This window comes from Chiloscyllium plagiosum, unplaced genomic scaffold, assembly GCF_037043375.1.
Source record: "Chiloscyllium plagiosum isolate Xiang-an unplaced genomic scaffold, Cpla_swu_hap1 HiC_scaffold_27, whole genome shotgun sequence".
NCBI classification, from domain to species: domain Eukaryota; kingdom Metazoa; phylum Chordata; class Chondrichthyes; order Orectolobiformes; family Hemiscylliidae; genus Chiloscyllium; species Chiloscyllium plagiosum.
The window spans coordinates 14,587,960-14,610,673 of NW_028270165.1; the positions used below are offsets into that span (position 1 = coordinate 14,587,960).

Genomic DNA, 22,714 nt, shown 5'->3' on the forward strand with positions numbered 1-22,714 from the left:
GGCATATCTTTTCTTCTATCAGCATCTATTTCCATCCAGAGGCCACTTTGACCTCTTTGATTAGGGTTAGTTCCTGTGTCTTCAGGAAGGGAAACAGATGCTTTCCTGTTTGCCCATATATCCACCATTGTTCTGTATTCATGTCTCATGCTCACATATCCTTTGTTTTTGCTGAATATGTATTTTCTCATTCCTATTCTGTATCAGAATTTATACTTGCAGAAATAACATTAATTCATTTATATCCCACAATTTCCCCTTTTTCTTTTCATTACTATCTGTTATCTTCTGCATTTTTGTCTCCCTCTTTTTTTTTAAACATTGTTCCCAAAATTCGCAAGCATCATTTCAGAGATTTCATCCATCTTAGTCTCACTCATCTCCTTACTATTTAGTTGATAAAGTCCCTCTGTAAAATTTCCCCTCAGGGGCATTCGTTTCATCAAGGCTGTTTCAATCAGCCTCTGGGTGAGCCCTCGTATACAGGGTATGATACAACAGCCAATGGCCACCAATACCCTGACTACTACTATCAGGGAAGTAAGGATAGAAGCCACGACCCCCTTCCATTTTCCAAACCAGGATTCAAGCCACCCTGTGAGAGATGTGTCTACTCCTGAATTCTCAGCCAGTTCCTCTGCTAAGGTAGTCAATCCCCTTAAGGCCCGAGTAATTGAACCATCAGGCGCAGTATTATTAGGAATAAAGGTACAACAGCTTCCTCCTAACATCACACATACACCCCCTTTCTCTGCTAAAATCATATCAAGGGCTATTCTATTTTCCCATGCCATCCTACTCGTCGCACCAAGCTGTTCTGATATTCCTTTAACCGCCTCTCTTGTATAATTTATAAATCGCTGTTGATTATAGAAAATGTAATTTATCCAATCTACATTTTTATTAATTGTTACCCACCAAAAGAGAGCTGACTCAAAGCCTGCTGCAATCTGGTTACGAGCCTTGAATTCATCAGGTACTCCCCTAGGAACTCCTACCGAATCAAGATAAATCCTGTCATCAAAAGAAGTATCTAACAGTAATCTCTTACCCCTTCCCCTTTTTCTTACTATCTTCTCCTTCTCAAATGCCAAGGTAAATGGAATTGCCAATTGTACAATTGCGCATATCCCTTTCCAATCCGGAGGTAGTGTGGGTCTCAATATTTTTCCTCCACAGTACCACCACAGATCCGCTCGGGGAACCTTTAATGCCGAGTAGTTCCCTCCCTTCTCCGTTTCGGTAACATTCTTAATCTCTGTACACAATTTCAGCTCCCCCAAATCTCTCGACCGGCTTGTACCTCGCCTGTGCACACATGACGTGTGATTTCCAACTGCGGCGGAAAATGTGGGGGGAACTTTTGCATCTTTCTCCTCCAAGGGAGGGAACATCAGAGATAGGGAGGTACAATTCCTATCATTCCATGCAGTCTCATCCTGATACAGGGCTATCATACATTTCATGCCCTTCCTGTCTCGCTTCCATCCGAGCGGAAAGGGAACCACCTGGGCCACTGGCCTACCGGAGGCACATGCATAGCAATTGCTTTTGTTCAGACTTTTTACAGTATACTTTACCCATTCAACCCAGGCATTTGTATCCCCGTACCCAGTCTCTATCTCGATGGTCTGTTTCAAATCCTTTACCTCTATAATTTTTACTACTTTAGGATCATCGGGAGGGGTGAAAGGTTGTATCTCATTACCCAGTAATTCTACCCGTTTTCCCTGTCCTACGCTAATTCGAAAACAACAGCCCACAAATTCCTTCCCATTTGCTTTCATTTCAATCCCAAATGTTTCATTTAATTGTATCTCATTAGTGCCACCTCCCAAAACTGCTTCGTGCCATGTGGTTTTCCTTATCGTTAAATATATGGGGTTACACTTTTTATTGGGACAATCGCGTGCTGGTCGGAAGGGGGCCCGGTGTATTGTGACAAGACCATTATACCAGGTACCATCCCCGAGGCCATCCCCATAGGACTTAAGATGTATCTCTGAGTTGCGGTATTGTCTCTGATTAGCTACATTCCCACAATTAACTAAGCTACATACATCAGTGTCTATTACTTGTGGATTATCAGACTCAGGAACCATTAATAATACATATGAAAATGATATTTGACAAAATCCTAATACCAAGAGGGCTAGCATCATAACTCTAAGCATTCCCAGTATTCTAATCGCTATGCTAAAACACAAAAAGGCTTAATATACAATCTTACAGAAATAATCCCGCGCCCGCATCGCCACTGTATAGTCAATTACTCAAAGTCTCTTTAGTCTGAGTTTCAGCGGGTCTTGCGTTGATTCGGCTGTCCAGACTTCTTCCTCAACTGGAGGGTCCACTGGCCCTTTGATCCGAGTATAATGAGTCCAGACTTTTTCCGCCGTCCTTATTGCCGTTTCGGTAGTCAAAAGAGCCTGGTACGGCCCTTCCCAGTCTGGCTGCAGCTTAGTCTCTGTCCATGATTTTATTAAGACCCAATCTCCTGGCCGGATGGGATGAACAGCAAATTCAAGGGGCGGAGTCTGTGCCAATAGACCCTGTTTTCTGAGGAAAGATAAAGAGGAGGACAAGCCCAGTATATACTTCTTTAAAAACAAATCTTTAGTTTCAGGAATTGGCAATTCTCCCTGCGTTCCCAAATAAGGTAATCCAAATAAAATTTCATAGGGGGATAGTCCCAAATCTTTCCTCGGGGCTGTTCGTACTCGCAAGAGAGCTATAGGTAAAAATTTGGTCCAAGGGAGTCTGGTTTCTCTGATCAATTTAGAGAGCTGTCGTTTGAGTGTTTGGTTCATTCTCTCGACTCTTCCTGATGATGGTGGATGCCATGGAGTATGGAATTCCCAGGAAATCCCCAACCCCTTCATTACCCCCTGTAACACTTTAGAGGTAAAATGAGTTCCTTGGTCGGAATCTATACGGTTCACTAACCCATATCGGGGAATTATGTGCTCTAATATTGTTTTAGACACCCCATTTGCAGTGGCGGTAGCCAGGGGGTATGCTTCAACCCAACCAGATAAATGATCTACTATGACCAACATATATTTTAATCTTCCTACTCTAGGTAGTTCAGTATAATCTACTTGTATACTCTGAAAGGGTCTCAATCCTGGGTCTCTTCCTCCCTGGGCCTGTTTTCTCAGAACTTTTTTATTTACCTTTCTGCATATTATGCATCCCTCACATATTTGTTTAGCAATGGTATATATCCCTTTACATCCATATTCCCTGAGAACTAAATCACACATTGCTTGTACTCCCCAGTGACTGCCTTGGTGTAGGATAGCCATAATCTCTCGCATCATCATTTTGTTTATCATTTCCCTTCCATCAGATAACTTCCAATGCCCGTCAGCTGTCTTTGTAGCCCCTAAATCTCTCCATTCTCTTTCTTCCTTTTCAGTAAATATAGGAGCTTCCCTAGGACCTGGAACAGTAGGTATTAGGGAATGAATCACCACTTCTTGTGGGTTCAGGGCGGCTTCCCTAGCCACTTCATCAGCTAATCTATTTCCCCTAACCTCTGGTTCATTTCCTTTCTGATGACCATTTACGTGCACTACGGCTATCTCTTGGGGGAGTAATAAAGATTCCAAGACCCGTTTAATCAATTCTTCATGAACTAATTCCTTCCCCCGGCTATTGATCAATCCTCTTTCCTGCCATATCTTTCCGAACGTATGCACAACACCAAATGCATATTTAGAATCAGTGTATACTGTTCCCTCTTTATTTTCTAATGTCCTAAGGGCTCTCTCCAACGCATAGAGTTCGCAGGTCTGAGCTGACCACCCATTTGGCAACCTTCCTGCCTCCACCACACGACTTTCTGTCCCGTCTACGACTGCATACCCATTATGCCTTTTCCCTTCAATCACCCGGGATGACCCGTCTATAAAAAGTCTAGCCCCTGCATGAAGTGGAACATCTCTCAGGTCCATACGGACCTTAGTTTGGTATTCAATAATGTCAAGGCAGTCGTGCCCTGGATTCTGAGGAGAGTCTCCTTCCCCTTTCCAAAGAAAAGCAGCTGGATTTAAACAATTGTCGGTGACCAACACTAAATCATCCTTTTCTATCAGTATCGCCTCATATTTCAAAATCCGCGAGTCTGTCAACCATCGCCCAGCTTTTTGGTTTAGGATTGTTCTCACTTGATGTGGAGTGCTTACTATTAGGGCTCCCCCAAATGTAAGCTTTCTGCTTTCCTCCACCAACAGTGCAGTGGCAGCCACAGCCTGCACACACTCAGGCCACCCTAGGGATACTGGATCCAATAGCTTTGAAAGATATGCTACTGGCTGTTTCATCCCTCCCCACCTCTGGGTTAATACTCCTAAAGCTGCTCCCTTATCTACGGTGACAAAGAGGTGGAAGGGTTTATCTAGGGAGGGTAAGGCTAACACGGGGGCATAAATCAAATCTCTTTTGAGTTTCTCGACTAGTTCTTTTTCCTCATCATTCCAATTTAGATGTTCTGGCTCCCCCTCTATTAGTTTGAGATATAATTTCCTAGTCTTCTGAGCATAGGAATCTATCCACAATCTGCAATATCCCGTTAGACCCAAAAATTTGCGTAACTCTCGTTTAGTGCTGGGCAGTGGCATCCCCACTATTCCCTCTATCCGCTCCGGGCTTATCTTTCGCTTACCCTCACTCACTAAATGTCCCAAGTATTTTACTTCTTGCTCCACATATTGTAATTTGTTTTTAGATACTCGCAGGCCCTGCTGGCCCAGAAAATTCAATAATTTGTTAGTGGCTTCTACTACTCTGTCTCTTCTTATTCCTGATACTAAGAGGTCGTCTACATACTGCAACAGGGTAGTCCCCTTGGGGCTGCTAAATTTCTCCAATATTTGTTCTAACTTCTGTCCAAATAAATTCGGGGATTCCGTAAACCCCTGGGGGAGCACAGTCCATCGGTATTGCTGTTTCCGCCCTGTCTTGGGATCCTCCCATTCAAAGGCAAACAAATTCCTACTTTCCTCCGCCAAGGGACAAGCCCAAAAGGCATCCTTTAAATCTATCACACTAAACCATTTGTGGTCATGAGGGATCTTACTTAATAACGTATAGGGGTTTGGCACCACTGGGTGCCTGACCTGCACTATCCGATTTAATGTTCTCAAATCTTGCACCAATCGATAAGTTCCATCAGATTTCCGTACTGGTAGAATTGGGGTATTATAAGGAGCCATACATGGCTCCAACAGTCCATCTCTAATCAGTCCCTCAATTACTGGCTGCAATCCTCGTTTACCTTCTATGGAAATAGGATATTGTCGTTGACAGACAACGTCCCCTTTCCGTTTTAAATTTATTAAAAGGGGAGGGATCTGTAGTTTTCCACGATTCCCTTCTCTAGCCCATACTATAGGGTCTATCTCTCTCTCTGCATCCTCAGTCAATATTGCCAGTTGTACAACTAATTCCTTTTCCTGAATTCCAATCTCCAGTCCTAAAAGGATAATTAGGTCTCTCCCCAGTAAGTTACTTCCTATATCAGGGATATACAGCAGTTCCCCTGTAACCCTACCTTTAGGACCTTCTATCATCATAGGTTCAAATAGTGGAACAGTAAATCCTTCCCCTTTCACCCCCGAAACAGTAATTGACCGTGTTAACATTTCTACTTTCTTTGGTTTAAAATTTAGCGATGACCGTGCTGCCCCCGTATCTACTAGGAAGACTACCTCTTCCCTACAGGGTCCCACCTTCAAGTTTATCAAGGGTTCCTGGTGGGCCCCCGAGGGCAGGAACCCCTGACACCCCTATTCTTCATCATAATTCATAAGCGGAATTGCCTTTTCTTCCCTTTGTAGATCAGGACACTCCCGCTTAAAATGCCCTATCTTTCCACAATAATAGCATCCTGCCTGTAGCGACTTCCATCTCTGCCCCTGTCGCTCAAACCCTCTATCAAATGTTCCCCCTTGTCCTCTCCCTCTCCCTCTCCCTCTCTGTCCTACATGCTGCCTCCTGCCACTCCGGTTGCTCACTATTGGTTCCATTCTCCTCTTAATTACCTCATCAACTGTAGCTACCATCATTTTCGCCTTCTGTTTTTGTCTCTCATCCTCCCTCTTTACAAACACTTTCTGTGCCTCTCTCAACAATTCATCTAATGGTTTTTCGCTCCATCCTTCTATCTTCTGTATCTTTCTCTGTATGTCTGGCCATGCTTTTGTCACAAAATGTACTTTCAAAAGACCCTGTGCCACTGGGTCCTCAGGGTTCATTCCAGAGTATTTCCGCATTGAGTCCCTTAATCTTTGCAAGAAAGCTGAGGGAGTCTCATCTTTCTCCTGTCTAATTTCAAAGGCTTTAATCAAATTCTGTGACTTCGGAACTGCCTCCCTTATCCCTTTTAGAATCAGGTCTTTCAATTCCCTCATTTCTTCTCTATGCTCCGGGTTTTGGTTTTCCCACTGGGGGTCTCTGAGGGGAAACTTCACCTCTCCCTGTCCAGCATCCCCATCTCCAATCGGGTGTTCCCTGTCCCATATTTTAATGGCAGCTCCTCGTATAAGTCCCCTCTCCTCCCCAGTAAATAGTATATTCAAAATAGACATTAATTCAGCCCAGGTATACAGACTGGGCCCCAAAAATTGATCAATTTGTTCAGACAACCCCACCGGATCCTCAACCAGGACCTTCATTTCCTTTTTAAATGTTCTGACCTCCCCACTGGTGAGGGGGGCACTTACAAACCCAATCTCTTTGTCCCCTATGGGTACCTCCCGAAGGGGATAAGTCGTTACGTTTTTCCCCTTTTTCTTTTGTTTTCCCCCCTTAGACTTTGATTTAGATTCTCCGGAGGCCTCCTCTACATCTACTGTAGCTTCCCTTTCTTTTGCTGAGAATTGAGGGTCAGGAACAACAACATCCCCAGCCCCTGTCCCTTCGTCCTCCTCTTGTGAATTATCTGTTCCCTGTCTGTCTGTCTGTCCTCCTTCCCCTTGTTCACCTAACCTGATTTTATGGTACGGGGGGGGGGCAAACAGTTAAGAGGATCCCAGGGACTAGGTGGGGCAGAGGGGGAATCCTTTGTCTTTACTAACATCATTCCCAAACTGCCCTTCCAACAGGACGCATAATCCGCCTCCTCTTGACTAAAAGGTTGTTTTCCATTCACATACAACCCTAAATACTGACAGACCCAATCCTCGTCCGAACCATACTTTGGCCAGAAGACAGCCGGACGAAGGATTGGTTCTTTGGTCCATATTAAACAACAATATTTAATCATTTTCTTTTTATCTTTTGCCCTTGTACAAGCATTACTTGTCCAATCCCGCAACATCCTCCCCAACAGACTTTCAGGAGGAATGTTACCAGGGACTTTTTCATCCCTTACTCCGTGACAGCTACTCTGCCTACCCCCCATTTTCCCGGGGCCCTCGCTAGTCCCCCAGCGAGTAAATTCCTCTTTACCCGGCCACCAAGGCAATACTTAAAAGTCAATTTTCTTACCTTGGTCTGTGCACAGAATTGTCTGGCCCCTTTTGTCACCGTATCTTCTATCGAGCTCCTATCACTGTCTGATTCAGATGTCTCTCTTGTGGGATTCACATCAGTCACCCAAGGGAGCAGACCAAACCGGGACACGAGACCGCTCCTCAATGGGGAACGGGACGCGTCTTCCCAGTGTCCAAGGCCAGCCACTCCCCCCTGGTGATGGAAGAAAATCCCGGACACGAGCCCCCAATTGTGAGAACAAAAGCTCACTCACTTTAATAATTTCAGTCCGAGACAAATATCTGAATAACAGCTTCTTTTTTTATTTATACACCTATAGGTGGGTGCCTTGTCTAATTACCAGGTAAGGTAATTACAGAATGCACACTATATCCAAAAAACCCTCACAATTTATACCATATTTTTTTCCTTATTCCATTGTCTGTTCCCTGCTTCGCTTACGTCACTCATTTCCTTAAGACTTATCCCACAACTTCTGTTTATCCTGTTTTGTCCGTGACAAACTCTTATCTCTGACTCCCATAAGGGTGTTCGACGTCAGTCTATTATAGATTATTGATTAGGCATATATTTTCTTCTATCAGCATCTATTTCCATCCAGAGGCCACTTTGACCTCTTTGATTAGGGTTAGTTCCTGTGTCTTCAGGAAGGGAAACAGATGCTTTCCTGTTTGCCCATATATCCACCATTGTTCTGTATTCATGTCTCATGCTCACATATCCTTTGTTTTTGCTGAATATGTATTTTCTCATTCCTATTCTGTATCAGAATTTATACTTGCAGAAATAACATTAATTCATTTATATCCCACATAGACCAATCCAAATGCCTCTTAAATTCTGTAATTATACCAGTCTCCACCACTTCCTCTGGCTGGTCATTTCATATATGCACTACTGTGTGAAAAGGCTCCCCTTTGAGCTCTTTTATATCTTTCCCCGTTCGCCCAAAACCTTTAGTTCTGCACTACCCCACCCCAGGGAGAAGACTTTGTCTATTTACCCTATCCATGCCTCTCATGACTTTATAAACCTCTCAGGTCATCCCTCAGCCTCCGACGCTCCAGGGAAACAGCCGCAGCCTATTCAGCCTCTCCCGAGAGCTATTTTTTTCAAATCTGGCAACATGCTGGTAAATCTTTTCTGAACCCTTTCAAGTTTCACACCGTCCTTCTGATGGGCAGGAGACCAGAGTTGCATGCAATATTCCAAATGTGGCCTCACCAATGTCCTGTAGAGCTGCAACATCACTACCTCCCAACTCCTTTACTCAGTGCTGTACCCGATAAAGGAAAGCATGCCAAATGCTGCCTTCACTATCCTCTCGACCTGGGACTCGACCTTCAAGGAACTATGAACCTGCACTCCAAGGTCTCTTTATTCAGCAACACTCCCCAGGACCTTATACACTTTATGCTAAGTCCTACTTTGATTTGCTTTCCCAAAATCCAGCACTTCACATTTATTTAAATTAAACTTCATCATTCATATACTAATCCAAATGTCTTTTAAATGTTCTAACTGTATCTGCATCCACCCCTTTGTCTGGAAATTCATTCCACACACAAACCACTCTCAGGGGGGAAGAAAATGGCGACCCTCATGTCCTTTTAAAATCTTTCTCCTCTCTCTCTTTCAAAATTTGCTCAGTAATCTTGACCCCCAGCCTAGAGAGAGGATTTTGGCCGTTCACCTGATCTATACCCCTCACGATGTTATAATCCTCCTCTGCTCCAGTGGAAAAATTTCCAGCTTATTAACCTGAATGTAGGTATATTCATGGCAGGTCAGGCAGCATCCAAGGAGCTACCTGATCTGCTGTGCTTTTCCAGCACCACTCTAATCTAGACTCTGGTTTCCAGCATCTGCAGTCCTTGTTTTAGCCTTTTACGTCGGTATACTCAGATCTACTTATGATCTGTTCAATGCTGGTGCAAGCTCGACAGCTAAATGCCCTATTCCTGCTCCCAATTTGCACACTCCTAGTCCAGAACAGCAAGAGACCATAAAACACAGGAGCAGAAATTAGGCCTCTGAGCCCATCAGGGGTGCTGCACTATTAAGTTCTGGCTGATAAGTTTCTCAATCCCATTCTCCCACTTTCTCCCTGTAACCCTCCATCCCCTTGATACTCAAGAACCTATCTATCTCCATCTTAAATCTACTCAGTGACCTGGCCTCCACAGCCTTCTGTAGCAATGAATTCCACATATTCACCACTCACCGGCTGAAAATGTTTCGCCTTATCTTTGTTCTAAAAGATATTCCTTTTACTCTGATGATGTGCCCTCGGGTCCTAGACTCTCCTACCAATAGGAACATCTTCCCCATGTGCACTTTGTCCAGGCCATTCAGAATTCTGTCTGTTTCAATTAGATCTCCACTTCCCCCGAGTGTGGGTCTGTTAATCAGCATGAACCACACCCTTCAGGATGAGTTACAGCAGGAATTAGGTTCAGCAAAGTCAGAACGGGGGGAGTGTGTGTGGGATGGAGATTCTCAGCTTTTAGGGGATGAGAGAGGAAATAAAGTTCAATATAAATTAGAATTGATCGGATGGGCTGATGGGCCGAGGAATGGCAACATGAATTTAATTTAGATAAATGTGAGATGTTACATTATGAAAGGCAAATCAGGGCACGACTTACATAGTTAATGGGGAGTGTTGCTAAACAGTGTCCTTGCAGGTTCATAATTCCTTGAAAGTGGAATTGCAGGGAGACAGGATTGTGAAGAAGGCATTTGGTACGCTTTCCTTTATTGGTCAGAGCATTGAGTACAGGGGTTGGGAGGTCATGTTAGGCCACTTTTGGAAAACTGTGTGCAATTCCAGTTGCCCTCCTCTGGAAGAATGTTGTGAAACTTAAAATGGTTCAGAAAAGATTTACAAAGATGTAGACAGAGTTGGAGGGTTTGAGCGATAGGAAGATGCTGAATACGCCAGGGATAATTTCCCTGTAGCATTAGAGGCTGATGGGTGACCTTACAGAAGTTTATAAGGGGTATGGATAGGTTGGACAGACAAAATCCTTTCCCCATGGTAGGCAACTTCAAACCTAGAGGGCATAGGATTCGCGTGAAAAGGGAAAGATTTAAAACGGACCTGAGGGGCAACTTTTTCACACAGAGGGTAGTGCATGTTTGGAATGAGCTGCCAGAGGAAATGGTGGAGGCTGCTACAATTACAACATTTAAAAGGCATCTGGATGGGTATGTGAATAAGAAGGATTTAGAGGGATACAGGCCAAATGCTGGCAAATGGAATTAGATGAGTTTAGGATATCTGGTCGGCATGGATGAGTTGGACCGAAGGCTCTGTTTCTGTGCTGTATGACTTTAATCATCTTGTGTGAAAGCAGAAGTGTTGTTGTGAAGATTGGACTTTCAGAGCAGCTTTCAAAGGTGTTTTGCCTTTACTGGAAGCAGAAGAAGTGACAATGAATGGTGAGACAGCAACTGAGTACGTCTAGGATTTTGGTGGAAATTGGGAATCATTGCACTGTGGGGGTGAAGTGCTTTAAGGCTTACCAGCAGTAAGGACAGTGTGCTGATTGGGGTGCCCAGTGAAGGGTTAGGTGGAATTTTGAGTTAAACTGCTCATTTCTGCCAGCCTCCAACATTGTATTTCCAATGTTGTCCATCAGGAGGACGGTGAATCAGTAACTGGTATTGTTAGAAGCCTTACGATTTTCAGTACTGCAGGAATGGCATTGTTTCATCAGCATTGTAAACGTTACTGGCAGCAGAGGGAGGTGTGGGCTGTATTTACTAGAAACAATTAAGCATTTAGATAACGTACATACGCGAGGGCAGGGTGGGATTTGTCTTTCGATTTGCAGAAGGTGGGAGATTCTGGGAGCTGTGATCTGAGGCAAACACAACTGCGGTAAATCATAGAAGCCCTAGAGTGTGGAAGCTGGCTATTCAGCCCATCAAGTCCATTCTGACCCCTCCGAAGACCATCCTGCTCATACACCCCTCGCGCCCCCACCCCTTAGGGAATCAAGAGTTTGAGATAACACAAGTAAGAAGAGCTGAGATGATGGATAGATCAGCCACGATCTTAATAAATGGTGAAGCAGGCTCAACAGGCCAAACGGCCTACTCCTACTTCTATTACTATGAAACAATAACCCTGCATTTCCCATTGGCTAACCCACCTAACCTGTACATCCCTGGGCACTATGGGCAATTTAGCATGGCCAATCCAAATCAAGGTTGGTAAGCAATGTAGTGATGTGGAAAATGGACGTCAGAGAAAAATAGAAAGGAACAAGGAGAATAAACGTACCAGCAATTAATACTGGATTCAAAAGATTACAAACAATAAAACTAAAACCTCAGTATCTGAATTTGTGCTTGTTATGAAGGGTTAGAGGTACTGTACCTTGAAGGGGTAGAGGTACTGTACCTTGAAGGGGTAGAGGTACTGTACCTTGAAGGGGTAGAGGTACTGTACCTTGAAGGGAGTTAAAAAGCTGAGCAGAACAAAGTGTTCTAAACAAGATGAGAATGTAATATTTGGTCAACACAAATAGAGCAACTGGGTTGCCATGAGGCACAAACAAATTCAAATTTGGCCAATCAGTTTAAATTTTGCCCCAAAGTCCAATCAAGTTTGAATTAAGTATTTTGATAATGTTGATACCAATAAAATGATCCGATGATTTGGACTATAAAACCCGGCATTTTTGTGAGTTTTAATACTCTGTGTTGGACATAAAGAGTAAAGTTGTTAATTCTTACTTTAAATATTTACCTCTGGGATAGTACTTTGCCTCTCAAACTTTTACATATTACTGCGTGGGGTGAATCATTTCTGTGTTTCTGGTTTAATTTAGCAGAGGGGGTTACTCTGTGTCGTAATAGCGCTGCAACATAACAAAAGTGAATGAATTGACTGCACACATTGAAGAGAATAATTATGATCTGGGACTCCTTACAGAGACATAGCTTCAGGATGACAAGGATTGGATCCTAAATATTGAGGGGAGATGTGGCATGCAAGTCGAATGAGAAGCTAGGTAAAGGTAGCGGGTTGACGCTGCTAATCAAAGCACTGATCACAGGGCAGTCTGGTGTCAGCTCGGATTTCAGGTCCTGGTTTCTTTGTCCTCTATTGATCTCCCTGTTCCCACACAGTTGTTGTCCGTTCTCAGCTCTGCTTCATTTCTGCTGAAGCTTTAACCTCCTTTGACACCTTCCGGAACAATAAAAGTCAATCAAAGTCCAACCCACAATCTCCCAGCCTGTCAACCATCCAGACACAGAGTATCATACCAGAAAATATAACAAAAAAGGCGAAAAGTTAGAATTAAACAGGTGCTTGTGTCTGTTCATTGGCAAGTAAACTAGAAATAAGGGTCTGCCAGGATTCTTATAGTGCCCTGATTGAAGAATTCTCTCTCCCTTGCATCTAAGTATTAGATGATTTATAACAATATTTACATCAACAGAAATAAAGCATCTGTTATGCAATAGACATAGAGATATACAGTATGGAACTAGACTTTTACTCTCTCTCGTGTGTGCGCGCGCGTGCACACACACACCGAGGTCTATGGGGTGAATTTGTATTTGCAGATACCATCTATTTTGCTCAAAAAATGCACAATCTGCAGGCAGATAATACATGGAATATTTTATAAATTCCACTTTGGAAATAGAACCAGTCTGACTCAAAAAATGGGATACAGACAGACTCTGGCCTCACACCTTTAATGCATTGTCTGAGCTAAGTTGTCATCTTTTCTTATAAAACCTTAAGTTATCTCGAGTAGGTGTCTTATAAGAAGTTCTGGGGTTTACATATTAATGACACCAGCAATTCATTCTAAAGATGAAAGACTTTACAATCCAGGTTTCTTCAATGTATCATTTCAGTGGCATGACTCTGTAATGTTTTGCTGTAAACTCAGTGTCTTATGATCTTAGACTCCACAACCACCTGATGAAGGAGCAGTGCTCCCAAAGCTAGTGCTTCCAAAATAACCTGTTGGACGGGCGTCATGTGATTTTTAGCTTTGCCAAGGTTCGGGTGGATTGGCCCTGCTAAATTACCCATGGTGCTCAGGGTTTTGCAGGTGTGGGAGAATTGTTAGAAGCGATTTGATTCCACCTTCTCATGACTGTCTGTGTGAACTTTGGTATGTTCTCCCCCTTCTGTCTGCGCGGGTTACCTCTGGGTGCTCTGGTTTCCTTCCACAGTCCAAGGATCTGCAGTTTCGGATGGATCGGCTGTGCTAAAGTGTCCAGGGATGTGCAGGTTAGAGTGGGTTAGCCATGGGGAACAGCAGGGCTGTAGAGTAAGTTGATGAGTCTGGGTGGGATGCTGTGTGGAAGGTCGGTGTGAATTTGATAGGTGAAATGGCCTGCAGGGATTATATAATTCTTCTCCTTTAGCCATATGTGGATTGAGAAATGACCTGCTGTGGGAGGAGTAGGCTCCAGTTCATGGGACACTGCCCCAGTCCTGGGGAAGGTGGGAATTGTGCTGTCTCTCTCCCCACCCACCGCCCCCATCCATTCTCTCTCACCCCGCAACTCTCTGCCCCCCATTTTCTCTCTCTCCCCCTCATTCTCTTCCTCCACCCTTTGACCCCCGAGTCTTTCCTTTCAGCCCCCACCACCCTCTGTTCCCCCCAGTCTCGCAATGGCCCCCACACTCTGTCACCCTGTCCATTCTGTATCTCTTCCAACTCCCACTGAACTTTCTCATGCCTCAAGCTCTCTTTGATCGCTGTATCAAGCTCTGAGAAGAGAGAGAGAGAGAATGGTTGGTGATGAAACTGCCTGGGAGATGGGGGTGCACGAGAAATGGCTGATCTTTCAAATTGAGAATAGCTAACATAATATATTCAGAAACAGCATTAAAGTTTGAATGCATGTTCAATTTTATATGAAGACAAAGCTGCAGCCATCTTTCTCAAACTTGCTTTGAACTATGTGCAGTTGAGGACAGGCTGTTCGGGGTGAATGAGGCTTTTGCTCGAAATGTCAATTTTCCTGCTCCTCGGATGTTGCCTGACCTGCTGTGCTTTTCCAGCACCACATTCTTGACTCTAATCTCCAGCATCTGCAGTACTCACTTTCTCCTGTTCGGGGTGAATGGCCGAACCCTAGTCTTGAAAAATTGGTTCTGTTAGAAGGTGTAGAGGTGTATTCTACCTTCAAGAGAATTGAAAAGCGAGCAGAACCACCTGACATAGCACCAAATGTTCTGAACAAGGTAACAGTTTAACATTTGGTCGAACAGCTCAGTAGCTGGGTTGCCTGGAGACAAAAACATCCTCAATTTTGGCCAATCGATTTAAAATCTTGCCCCAAAATACTGAATTCCAATCAAGTTTGAATTTAGTATTTTGAGAATATTGGTTAGCACTGCTGCCTCACACCACCAGGGTCGATTCCAGCCTTGGGTGACTGACTGTGTGGAGTTTGCACATTCTCCCCGTGTCTGCGTGGGTTTGCTCTGGGTGCTCCAGTTTCCTCCCACAGTCCAAAGATGTGCAGGTCAAGTGAAGTGACTATGCTATATTGCCCATAGTGTTAGGTGCATTCGTCAGAGGGAAATGGGTCTGGGTGGGTTACTCTTTGGAGTGTCAGTGTGGACTGGTTGGACCGAAGGGCCTGGTTCCGCACTGTAGGGAATTTAATCCAATCTAATATTAACACCAATGAAACGATTTGATGCTTTGGAGTACAAAATCAAAACAAAAAGTTGAACAGTTACAGGAGAACTGCCAAAAGACCAACAAATGTAGGCTGCTAGTAAGAACTCTGAGAGGTACCTGTCCAGAGAAGGAGTCTGCACAGAGAAAAAAACATCGACACTGACTTGGAGAGCAAATCTACAGAGGAAGGTACAAAGAGAAGATTTAACAGCTGGCTGGGTTTAAAGTTTGAATCTTTCGGTAAATCTTAATCAGGGTTTTTATTGGACTGGTATCATACAGGGGAAGGTAGAAGATAGGTTAGAGACAGGAGTTGTAAATAGTTGTTAATTAATTATTCTCCGTTAGACTTTAATAAATAAAGTTGTTGATTTTTACTTTAAATACTGACCTTTGGGAATAGTTTCTTGGTTCTTGAATTTTCACCGATTACCACATGGGTTAAACCTTCTCTATGTTGCTGGTTTAAATTAGGTAGGGGAGGTTGCACCCAGTGTTGTAAAATTTGGGACTTTCGTCCGAGATTTGAACTGGTTTAGACAGATTTGAATAGATTTGGCGGTACGAAAAATCCCAGCAGATTTAAACACTTGCAAGTTAGCGTCCTAGATCATTAAATAAAACTTTAAATAGTGACTTTTAGAAACAGTTCCTTATCTCTTGAATTTTCACATTACCACATGGGGTAAATCTTTTTTGGGTTTAAATTAGTTGGGGGGGGGAGGTGCAGTCCGTGTCATAACAATTCTGACTATGTAGAAACAGTAGTGGAGCGTGGAAACAAACTGTTTGTTCTGTGCCAGTCGGATATCCTAAATTAATCTAGGCCCATTTGCCAGCTCCTGGCCCATATCCCTCCAAACCTTCCTGTTCATATACCCATCCAGATGCCTTTTGAATATTGTAATTGTACCAGCCTCCACCACTTCCTCTGGGAGCTCATTCAATCCACGCACCACCTGCTGCGTAAAATAGTTGCCTTTTAGGTCCCTTTTAGTCCTTTCCCCTCTCACCCTCATATAAATCAATTGCTGCTTTTTCTGAACAGGCTCAGTGGCTGGCATTGCTGCCTTGTAGCGCTAGGGACCCGGGTTTGATCCCAGTTTCGGGCAACTGTCTGAGTGGAGTTTGCACCTTCTCCCCATGTCTGCGTGGGATTCCTTTGGTGCTCCGGTTTCTTCCCACAATCCAAAGATGTGCAGGTTTGGAGAGGGCACTTGTGGGGAATTAACTTTCACACTTTTTTTCTACTCCTTAGGTCCCTTTTAAATCTTTCCCCTCTCACCTTCAACCTATACCCTCCAGTTTGGGAGTCCCCTACCCTGAGGAAAAGATGAGTAGTCAAATAAAATGCAAAAGGAATAAAATGGGGGGGGGGGGAGCAGAAAGGAGATGCATTGTTTAAATGGTGATATATTGGGATGTGGAGAAAGTGAGGACCGCAAATGTTGGAGATCAGAGTCAAAAAGTGTGGTGCTCGAAAAGCACAGCAGATGAGGCAGCATCCGAGGAGCAGGAGAGTCAGCGTTACAGGCACGAGTCCTTCATCAGGAATGTGTATAAAGGGGCCTCAGCGTCCTTCCATACCAGTTAATGCCTGTTGTGAGGTAGGTGCAGCAAGCAATGAGCAAAGCAGGTGTTATCTTAGCAAGAGGAATTGAGTTCGGAAGTGGGGATGTCTTCCTGCAGTTATGGGTCATTGAATATATTCAAGGCTGAGTTCATCTGATTTTGGAACAACAAAGAAGTGGATGTTTATGGGGGAAGGCAAGAAAATGGTTTTCACACCATTGCAGAACAGTTACCGAGTCAAACAGCACAGAAACAGTCCCTTCAGTCCAACTACTCCATGCTATGTTCTCAAACTAATCTAATCTCATCTGCCAGTGTTTGGCCTATATCCCTCAGTCACAAAGCTGGTCCTTTTTACTAAAAGCTGGTCCTTTTTACTAAAAGCTGGTCCTTTGACTAAAAGCTGGTCCTTCTTCTCAAGGATGCTGTGTCCTTGGTTTTTTTTCAGAGGGGTGGTAAAAAAAACCCGGGCTCCGAATTAATTGTTTTAGTACAGAGATGTAAAATGGTATTGGGAGGCATTTTTGGTTATATGTGAACAGATGAGACTTGAGGCCAAAGCTGTTATGTTTTAGAAGTGAACTGTACAATGAAAGGGGAGTGGTCAGTCCTGAAAGCTGAAGTCTCGTTTGGGTGAGTTAAGCAGTGGACTATGTGGAGAAAGGCTGCTAACATTGTCACCTTCTGCCCTTCTAACTTCAACTGTAAGCCTCTGTTCAGTTTTACTTTGTTTAAGGGATTTGTTTTTTTTTCGTACTGTTGTGTACCAGCATTGTGAAGAGTGTTAAGAGTTTCTCCACAGCTTGTACTGTACTTAATAAAGTTTGGTTGTTCACAGAAGTTGGCGTATTGCAGTGTAAGAAGCTCAAGCAAAAGAACTCAACAAAGGAACCTAAGAGATAAGTCTTTCATGCAGAAAGTGGCGTGTTTAAGGAAAGAGCTGTCAGAGGAAGTGGTGGGTGCTGGTACAATTATGACATTAAAAGGCATCTGGATGGGTATACGATTAGGAAGGGTTTAGACGATATGGGCCAAATGCTGGCAAATTGGCCGAGATTAGGTTAGGTTATCTAGTTGGCACGCATGAATTAGACCGAAGGGTCTGTTTCTGTGCTACATATCTTTATCACTCTGGCTTGCCACTAACATTTGCCACATCTATATGTACAGTTTCTGTCTGGTGTCAGTGTCAATGCCTTGATATCTCATTCTTAACTGGACTGGCAGTACTTGAAATATAATGCAGCAAAATGAGGACAATTCACATAAAACATCCCCCTATGCACCGATAGTGGGAGCATGGGGATTCCAACCGGGGTTTCCAGATGCTACTTTTAAACTCTGGAGATCCAGGGGTATCTCATGTTGAGGGGATCTATTTAAAGATGGGGTCCTGATGTCTTTTGAACAGCTGCGTCAGAAATTCGGATTACCTAATGGAGACCTCTTTCGATACTTCCAAATTCGAGATTATATACAGAAGAAGACCACGTTATTAGATAGTCTTTATAAATCAGATAGAGAATGTAATGTCCTACGACCAGTGGGGGTATCTTCCGTCAGTACTATTTATCATTTACTACATGATGAAGTATCGGGAGATATGGATAATCGGCTTAAAACATGGGATCAGGATTTGGGACTAGAAATCTCTATAGAAACGTGGAATGATATTTGGGAAAATGCTAGAAGAATTACTATCTGTAACAGAACCCAGGCTATCCAGCTGAAGATACTTCATAGGGCCCATATAGCACCGTTTCGATTGGCAAAATTTAAGGCAGGAGCATCTCCAATGTGTCCTCAATGCAAAATAGAGGTGGGCACTCTTATACATTGCCTATGGACCTGTCATAAGATCCGTAGATATTGGACTAAAGTAGCAAGTACCCTGACAGAAATTTTAGGAACGGAAATTAAAGTGGACCCTGTATCTCTCCTCTTGGGCTTTTCGAACCTTCCCTCCCTGGACACCTACGGGAAGAGACTATTTTCTATTCTTTCTTTCGTGCAAGGAAAAATATTTTGGTGAACTGGGCGGCTGAGGGCCACCCTGGACTTTCAAATTGGCACAGATTAATTATGGAATGTATTCCCCTTGACTTCCTTACAAATATGGTGCACCGAAAGACTGAATTATTTTATAAAATATGGCAGCCCTTTTTGAATTACACAAATACAGATATTTTGGCTATCCTAACAAGGGCTTTTATTTAATTGAGATTCCAAACCTGGCTGGTCCGGGGCCCCTCGGGGGAGGAATCCCGCGCGAATACGGGTTTTATTACATCTGATGTTAACACATTCCGAGCGTGTAAGAGACTTAAATATACACTCTGGTTAGTTGTAGGTTAGATTAGTAGATAGTTGAGTTTTGTTTGTTTTTTCTTCTTCTTTTTCTTTTTTTTTCTGTTTTTTGTTAAATTTTGACTATTGTATATTTGAGTTAATTGTATATCAATGTTTATATCTGAGAGTTTTGTTTATTTTTGTAAACTTGTTAAAATGTTAAATTTCTAATAAAAATATCTATAAAAAAAACCGGACTGGCAGTGATGACTTTTGTAATCTTTTCTTACAGACTATCTGAAGACAGAAGTTTCAAGTCAACAGATAAAGGGCTTATGTCCAAAATGTTGATTCTCCTGCTTCTCTGATGCTGCTTGCCATGCTGCCCTTTTCCAGCGATGCAGTTTTTGACTCTGACTCTCCAGCGTCTCCAATCCTCACTTTCACGTCAATGTCTGATAGTTACTCAATCCATCAGGACCGCAACAATTTTCAACTATGATTCTGTGAGAAGGAGCAAAGCTTTCTTTTTGGTCCCTGTTTGAGTACGGGGGCACTGGTTGAAAGACCCTACTATTGCAGCGCACTGAGTGTGGAGCCTGAAACAACTCTACTGCCTGGAAAGAAGAATTCATGGCAGAGTTGTACACGTGTGTGTGCAGCTGAAGCTTCGGCCATGGAGAAACCCGAGGAAACACGCCCTGTTGAGAAACCATGGAGTTGTGGCGACTGCGGGAAAGGCTTCCATGTCCCACCTGTCCTGGCGGCTCATCAGTGCAATCACACTGGGAAGAGGCCGTTCTCCTGCCCCAAGCGGGCAAAGGGCTTTACTTGCTCCTGTGTCCTGCTGGCCCACCAGCATATAAACACTAGTGAGAGGAAGTTTTACTGCTCCATGTGCGGGAAAGGATTCACTTGGGTGGACAACCTCCAGACCCACCAGCGATTCCACGCAGGGGAGAGGCTCTTTAGTTGCCATGAGTGCGGGAAAGCCTTCAGCAATTCCTCCAACCTGCTGACGCACCGGCGGGTCCACACAGGGGAGAGGCCATTCAGCTGCCCTGAATGCGGGAAGGCCTTCAGCGATTCCTCCAACCTGCTGAGGCACCGGCGGGTCCACACGGGGGAGAGGCCCTTCAGCTGCCCAGAGTGTGGGAAGGCTTCAGCAATTCCTCCTCCCTGCTGGCCCATCAGCGGGTCCACACGGGGGAGAGGCCCTTCAGCTGCCCAGAGTGTGGGAAGGCCTTCAGTAAGTCCTCCAACCTGCTGGCCCATCAGCAGGTCCACACAGGGGAGAGGCCCTTCAGCTGCCCAGAGTGTGGGAAGGGCTTCAGTAAATCCTCGGACCTGCTGAGACACCGGCGAATCCACACGGGAGAGAGGCCCTTCACCTGCTCTGAGTGTGGTAAGGCCTTCAGCAATTCCTCTGACCTGTTGTCCCACCAGCGGGTCCACACCAGGGAAAGGCCATTCAGCTGCCCCGAGTGCGGGAAGGGGTTCACCCAGTCCTCCAAACTGCTGGCCCATCAATGGGTCCACACCGAGGGGAGGCCGTTTGCCTGCCCCGACTGCGGGCGGAGGTTCACATTGTCCTGCAACTTGCGGAGGCACCAGTGCATCCAACAATCAGATTCCACCAGTGACGCTGCAGTGGGTCACCCCCAGGGCTGAACCTCCTGCCCATTCTGACAGTGGGTGCAGTGAGCTTTTGTGTTTTGTGCTGGACTCACCCCCACCAAGCCCACCTACGTGGCTCAGGGGTGGCATGGTGACTCTGTGGTTAGTACCACTGCCTCACGATGCTGACCTGGGTTCAATTCCACCCTTGGGGAAACAGTCTGTGTGTAGCTTTCACATTGCACGCCCCACGTCTGTATGGGTTACCTCTGAGTGCTCTGGTTTCCTTCCCCTGGTCTAAAGGTGTGCAGGTTAGGATGAATTGGCCCATCTAAATTGTCCCATATTGTTCAGGGATGTGTCGGTGTGGTGCATTAGTTGGGGTAAATGTAGAGGAATAGAGATAGGGGAATGGCTGGGTTACTCTGCGGAGGGCCAGTGTGGACTTGTTGGGCCAAAGGACCTGTTTCCATACTGTAGGGAATCTAATCTTTAAAAAAAAGAATTCCTCCAAGCAATCTTGATAAAATATGCCGAGTTGGACAAAGTATCCCATCAAGTTTGAGTTGAAGAAGTCAGAAGTGACACGACACCATGTTACAGTGCAACAAGTTTATTTGAAATCACAAGCTTTAGGAGCATTGCTCTTTCATGAGTGCTGCTCCTTCATCACTTCATCTGGTGTCGTGTGACTTCTGACCTTGTCCACCCCAATTCAACACCAGCACCTCCGCATCAGAGTTGACGAATGAGATTGGATTTTATTCGGCCTGATTGTGAGATGTTCCATTTGGAAACTCAAAACTGTCTGACCAACAAAGAGATGCAAATCATAGAGTCCTACAGCAGGAGACAGGCCCTTCGGCCCAACATGGTCCACACCGACCAAACTGTCCATCAACACTAAGCCCATTTCCCTGCAGTTGGCCCATTTCCTACCATACCTTTCCTATCCACGTATTTGCCCAAATGCCTTTTAAATGTTGTTAATGTACCCACCTCAACCACTTCCGCTGGCATCTCATTCCATATGTGTACCACCGTCTGCGTGAAAAGAAATGTTGCCCCTCACATTCCCTTTTATTCTTTTTCCTCTAACCTTAAACTGATGCCCTCTAGCCCTCACTTCCCCAACCCCGGGGTAAACGTCTGAGTGCATTCACCCTCTCACGATCTCTTCACTTCTCGAAGGGCCTCTCTCAGACTCTTAATGCTCTAAATAAAAATATCTTAGCTTGTCCAACCTCTCCCTTTTACACAGACCCTTGAATCCTGGTAACATCCTTGTATATGTCTTCAGCACTCTTCCAAGTTTAATAACATATTTGTTATAGACACTGCCCTGTCTACCTATTTTGTTGGAAATATAGGACCTAATCCAAACTGGGTAATCTGGCTGATGGGGCAGGAAACAACTTCCTTTCTTGAGAGACAAGTCTCCTGAAGAGAACTGGCTGGCTGACTGATCTACTGACCCTCACAGTGTCCCCCTGCCTTCAGTTATCTGGAGGGAGTCCACACATTTGCCTAAGGTGGTGCTTGAAACCTTTATCATCTTTGGGATGGATCCTCATTCATTCCGTGCTATGGAGCCATGCAGCTTGGAAACAGACCCTTCAGACCAACCAGTCCATGATCCCCAACTAAACTAGTGCCACCCATCTGCTCCTGGCCTGTATCCAGTATGTTAATATTTTTGTTCATTTGTTCACTGTGAGAGTTGGATAAATAAATTGCTGATTGTTGATTTTAAAGTGTTGGGGATTTATTCTTATCACTAGAGCAGGTTACACCACTTTTCATGCTAATTTTACAGATTATTGGGCGACACGCTCCTCTGGGTGTTTCTCTTTGAGATAGGTGTGGCTGTCAGCCTTTGCTTTATAAAAGTATTGACGTAATGTCGTGCTGAATGCAATGGAGTCAACATGAATCCCAGCCTCTCACTGTGGTTGTGGGTGAATCGTCTTAATTTGGCTCTTAACTCAGAAACTGCACACAATTAACTGCTGAAACAATGATTAACACTTTATTGTATGGAGCAACCAAAAATAAAACTCCTC

The 22,714-nt window shown here is 44.3% G+C and overlaps 1 protein-coding gene across 1 annotated transcript in view; it reads left to right on the plus strand.

The window, feature by feature from the left end:
* LOC148143179 (uncharacterized) overlaps positions 1 to 20,705 on the plus strand; it is a 217,166-nt gene extending 196,461 nt beyond the window's left edge. The window contains 2 exon segments of the mRNA XM_087975784.1: positions 20,027 to 20,191; positions 20,194 to 20,705. Of these exon segments, the coding sequence (XP_087831910.1) occupies positions 20,027 to 20,191; positions 20,194 to 20,705 (677 nt within the window).
* Positions 20,706 to 22,714: the final 2,009 nt, after the last annotated feature.